Source organism: Schistosoma mansoni, chromosome 3, assembly GCF_000237925.1.
Source record: "Schistosoma mansoni strain Puerto Rico chromosome 3, complete genome".
In the NCBI taxonomy this organism is placed as follows: domain Eukaryota; kingdom Metazoa; phylum Platyhelminthes; class Trematoda; order Strigeidida; family Schistosomatidae; genus Schistosoma; species Schistosoma mansoni.
In genome coordinates, this window is record NC_031497.1 from 9,651,237 (window position 1) to 9,657,489 (window position 6,253).

General features: G+C 29.4%; 1 protein-coding gene across 1 annotated transcript; it reads left to right on the plus strand.

Annotated features, from left to right (window-relative positions):
* Positions 1 to 3,733: 3,733 nt before the first annotated feature.
* Smp_202040 (uncharacterized protein) lies at positions 3,734 to 3,934 on the plus strand (the record flags this gene model as incomplete). Its single annotated transcript, XM_018799155.1, has 1 exon — positions 3,734 to 3,934. One exon carries the CDS (start codon positions 3,734 to 3,736, stop codon positions 3,932 to 3,934), a length of 201 nt encoding a protein of 66 aa, XP_018650971.1.
* Positions 3,935 to 6,253: the final 2,319 nt, after the last annotated feature.

Below are 6,253 nucleotides of genomic sequence, written 5' to 3' on the forward strand. Positions count from 1 at the left end.
AATCTTGACAGTTTCTTCTGCAAATATCAGTTCATCGTCTCCGATTATTATTGTTCATCCATTTTCATATCAGTTGCGTTTCGTTCCCGTTCTTTAGTTATCGATGTTCTACTGATATACATTCAATTCCCGACCGTCGTAATACACTACTTATGTAGATATAAGTAACCCACACCACATTATTACTATTTGGTTTCACAATAATATTTTTCTACATGTTGTTTGTCTATTATCAACCTTTGAATAATTTGTTTTGATTTCTTTTTTATGACACATATAGTTTATGAGATTCATTTCATTCATAATTAAATTGCACATTAAACTATGACCTTAAATTATTATTCCACCATACAGTTACCTGAAATAGTTTAATATTACCAAATATTTCAAAAAATTGTCATAAAAGTTTGATTAATGACAGTGAATGACAGTTTTATAAAATTGATCTTAAAACTGTTTTATAGTTTCGCTAAAATAATTTGTCACTACCTGTGTAAGCAAATTACAACTTATAAGCAAAGATGGATAGTAGCTAGCAGTGGAATCCAGGACGCGCGTTTCGTCCTATTTGGGACTCGTCAGCTGGATGTACCGGCATCTCAGAGTTGATGTTCACCCCAGCATTCAAACCCAGTACCATTCGCTTCAAATGCCATCGCGTTATCTACTCAGCTACTAAGTCCTGATAGCCACTTGCCTGTGCAATGGGGTAAAGTTTAAATTAACTTGGTATTGTTTGTTCGAATCTTCCTATTGAAGTTTAGGACTGCAATTGATCAGTCTCTTATCGGCATATGTGAATAAAACGAAACGCGCGTCCTCGATTCCACTGCTGGCCACTATTCGTCTTTGCTTATAATGCTTGTGAATTAAGGCTATATGGAGGTAATACGCACAGTATGCACGTATGCCAATTGGAGACTGACCAGTTGCAGTCCTAAATATCAATGGGAAGATTCAAACAAACAATACAAAGTGAATTTATATTACAACCTAGCTAAAATTGAGATATTACAATAATATGTCAAAATTTAAAATATACTTGACATGTGATTTATGAAAATTCACTTTCTTCCAAAGAGAGATAGTTGTTTTAAGTTGATGTTCATTTTGTTTACTGAACGGTTCTACTGAAAGTTGTTTCAAAAGTTTGTCGTTAAAAGTAAAAGATATATATATATAAATTAAAATGCAAACTAATGGTTTTACAGAAGTATCTTGTTTGTAATGTAGGAAAATGACTAATGTCATCGTTAAACAATGTTTATTTAGATCTAATTTACAATTATTACATATGTTCACGAACAGTGTTTTTAAATTAAACAACTTTTGACTTCCTATCAAGTATGATTGAGATCATGTTGACAAATTTTTTAAACATACCTAATGTACTTCAACATTATATAGTATCACGTTTAAAATAAATACCCCTACGTATTATGAAAAGATGTATTATAGGTTCGATAAAAAAAACTTGATATTTTGACAATATGACTTTTTTTACTCTCAAGTGAATTTTCCAATTTAATGATAGACAAAACACTTCAGATTATGATTTAAAGCATAAATGTTTGATCCTCTATCTGGTAGAAACATAAAGAAATAGAATATTTCGATTATCTCAAGACCATTCCTTAGAATGATATACAATTTTAGCTTTGATTTTTGCCCCTTTACACTTAAAGAAAAGGACTTCTTTATTAGGTTGAAGTGAAGTGATGATCAAGTCAAATATTTATTCATGAAAACCCATGTGAGACGATGAAATAAAACAATCCGTTAAATACTATCACTGATTATATTTCTAATTTTGATGCTGATTAATAAATTGGATATCGCTAACTAGACAGGAAGTTAAAAAGTCACTCAATTCTAATTGTAACATGAATGTGATTTATTTTCTCTGTAGCATGAAATGAAATTTTAAGGTGTCAAAGCTGGAAACTTAATTAAAATAGGTATCTCCTTTTAAAAAATGGAGAAAATAGTACTGTGGTGTGGGCTACCTATGTCCACATAAGTAGTATATGGATGGTCACACATAGAATGTATTTTGGCAGAAGATCGATGAGGAAAGAACCGAAATGAATCGCAATTCGTAGAAAAATGCATAAACAATGAAATTGAAGAAGATGGATTGGTATTTACAGAAGAAACAGTGAAGATTAAGACAATTGGTTGTTATTTTGCAAATTAACTGTTTGCTGTATGGTTATCAGATATTAGTAAGATAGTTTGTAATTTATGCTTAAATACATTCGATTGTTCCCACCTGTGTTCTTGTTCACTACAGTACTAGTAAAACAAACAAACATTATTTTAATCTTTTGTCAGATTGAAAGTATGTAAAACAATACTTTATGACTGAAACTACTTTAAGATATTTTATCATTGAGTAACTATGTTGATTATTCAGATTGAATCAACAACATTCAACAGTATTTTATAGTTAGGAAAACGTTTGTTATACAAGAGTTTTTATTTCAACAAAGTCTCAATCAAATAATTTAAAGTGTTGAATATAATATTACCTTACGAAAATTAATATAGTCAAGAATTATAGGTGATTAGTTTATGAGAAAGTCTATTCGAAAGTGCCAAATCAACACATCATATATATATATATATATATATATATATATATATATATAAATTGCCTAACCAAAAATTATCAAAATACACATAAATATCATTTCAAACATTACATTAGAAAAAGTAACACGAATACACCTTATTAACCTATACTTAGATCATGAATACCACCCTACAAATAAAATCCTATAACCTAAAAAAAAGAAAAAATGGCCAAAAAATACAACAATAAATACTATCCAGTTATAGATGCTTGAACCATCCTATATACCTCAATCCTCACCAAAGAACAAACCACTATAATTATACAACCGAACATTGAAAACCACCTCCGAAATTTATAACCGTATATTATAGACTTTCCTAACAACTTCATAAAATCAGCAAAACTGTACTCAATTGTATAACTCATATAAAATATTAGTCAAGTATATAATTAGTTTAATATAATATAGTAGGTAACATTGACGTAGATGTATGGAATAAACCATTTTGTATGGCACGTGTACCAATCAACAACAACAGCAGCAACAACAAAAAACATATTATATAACACTTAGTAAAGTTATACACGTAGTTCCACATTTATGAAAATAAATTGACTAATATAAATTTTATAATAACAATCCTATGACATAATTATTGACTATGATAATGATTAGTAAGGTAAAACTATAATTATATTTTTTATAATAAGAAAATCATATGATAAACTGTTGAGAAATAAAACTTCAATAACATGATCGTGTGATAGATACCATGGTAAATATTTATATTTCTAATAATGAACAAATATTTGATAACATGGAGTGTATAATGTTTAGGTTTCAAGTGTTTATGTTTTTTTGAAAATCAAATATCATTGTTTAACTATGTTATAAAGTAGTTGGACACATGAAGGTAACTTAGAATACGTACAATTTAACATTAGTCAAAATATAGTGAACGAGAATACCAGCGGGAACAAGTGAATATAATTGAATACAAAATTACAGAATCTCTTGGTAAAATCTGAGAAATATTCAGTAAATATTTCATTGTCTCAAACTTGATTGTTCCTTCGTTTGTACACGAACTATTCTCTGTTCTCTTCTCTTCGATCTTCTTAACCTACTTCCACCATGCATTTCACTTTCGATTGATGATACATACTACTTATATCTGTCGACATCAACAGCACACACCACAATACGGGAAGATTTGTGACGTTGAAGGAAAAGGAGACAATAAACACATCCAGAAGAATAGGAACTTCGTGATATATATATATATATATATATATATATACAACGAATATTCGCCATCACGAAGTCCATGCTTTAGGTTTCTATGCATCACCTAAATAACCTATAACAACCTGGACATCACTGTATATTAATATTTACCAGTAAAATAATGAATAAGTTTATCAATATGAATGCGTAAACTATAGGTAGATTGATTGTACAAAATATTTATCGAAATCTGTCAACAAGCACTCATAAACAAATTTGTTTACACATATCGATTGGTTAAATCTATTTGGATTTAAGTAATTGGGAGCTAATATGAAGCTTATAAATATGAACAGTGTGTTACTTCAGTGTTTCGTCCTAAAATGATCTATTTCAACCAATCGAACATAATATGAAAATTTAGAGGATACTGTCCACAGGTAACTGACACGTAAGAAGTAAAACTTAATCGTGGTCTCTCAATTTGTTTTACTATCCTAGTGATTTTACGTAAAATACTGAATAGTTAACTAACAGTTACTAACACTCAAATATTACATGTATGCCAGTTTCCTACTTTTACCACTTTTCCATGGCAAGTTTAATTAATCTTTTTTTTAAATCATTAGTTAGACTATCGAAAAACAATCCAGAGATGATCCTTTAATACTGATAGTTTAAATTAAGTGACTACTATTCTGTTTAAATAAAGAATGCTGAAGATATTGTGCTTAAATCTCTTCCTAAAACAAGATATCAAGTAGAAATCTCCAGCCCTATAATAATTCTAAATATCGAAAGTAAATTTATCAATCGGTATGTGAATAAATCTAAGATTCATGATAGATGAAATACCATTCAACAAACGTTATATTATTTATGTAGCTACTATCAAAAGTGTTTAAGTATTGTGTTTTCCTACTTATATTCCTTAACAACTTAACACATTCATAGTCTGAAATATGTTATAAGGTAAATAAATAAAGCATGATATATTTATTAAGGTTGATTATAAGTAAAACATTTATGGAATTGAGGTTACATTTTCATAAAACCTCTGTATTATCCCCAGGGATTCTTTTATGTTTTAGTCTAATTAGATTCAGATCAAAAGAAACAAGTCTTATATTGAGTATTTAATCTAACCTTTTCAAAGTAATAAATGCATGTAAACAAGCTTTATACAAAAATGTTTACTAACTAGCCTGCCAAAACAAATGATACGAAAAAAAGTCAAATGCTATTTGACTAAAATGAACTATAAAATGGAAATCAATTGTTGTCAGTAGTTATAGCAAGATAAATTAAAAAATAAATTAATTCACTGATTTCATATTATTTTATTGTATTACAATAATGTTGTTGAAATCTAGATTAAGAAATTGATTCATTTGTCTTATCATTGATAAATAACTTTTATACAATAATATAGATTTGTATTTGAAGATGAGGTACTCCTTTTAAAATATTTGCTTCTTCATGTATTGTGATATACCTCACTGCAATTATATATATATGTACTTGAACCATGTCAGTCTTCTATCTTCTGAATAAACAACTCTATAATTTGAAATTGTCAACTGTCAATGTTTCCTTCATTCATCATACGTATTTACAAATTGTAAACTGGTAATCAAGTCTGTTTTATATAATGTAGTCAATATTTGGAATTAGAAATTTTAGCGCTAAATTTTATTTATTTAAGTTTCATTTTTTACTAAACAAAAGTTAATCAAACTACAACTTTACATTTCAATGCAATTTATTAACAGAAGGGGGTTTTGTGGAGATTTTGGTAATTTTATATAGTTGAAATCATGAGTCAATTAAAGCTAGACCACCATGAAAAAACCTAGAAGCACTAGACGGCCGTTTCATTTCTATTGTGACTGGCTCCATGAGGTATTTACTGGAGTTCTAGTGAGAGGTAGTAATCAGTGGAGTTCAACCACGTCAGTTGGGAGATGGTAACTCACTGAAGACATTGGTGAATGGTTGCTCAATTTCGTGAATTGGTTGAAGTTAGACATTAACACCGTTGGATGCCGGCCAGTTCAGTGGTTTAAAGGTTAAGCGCTCGCGCGCGAGACTGATATGTCCTGGGTTGGAATCTCGCGAGACGGAATGGTGGATGCGCACTGCTGAGGAGTCTCACAATAGGACGAGTTGGCCTTCCAGTACTTCTAGGTTTCCCATGGTAGTCTAGCTTCAATTGAATCATGTGTTTAACTATATACAATTCGTTAAGTTTGAGTCAATCTACTACTTTTAAATTTAATTGATTTTAACAAATATGTGATTGTTTTTATTGTTTTGGGATTAGCAAAATGAGTAATTTGAAGTATGTTTCAATCTACGATATTTTTTTAAACGTCAACTATCCGACTTTTTCACTGCACACGTTCTACATTTATAAGAACATAATTTGTATATAATACCTCCACATT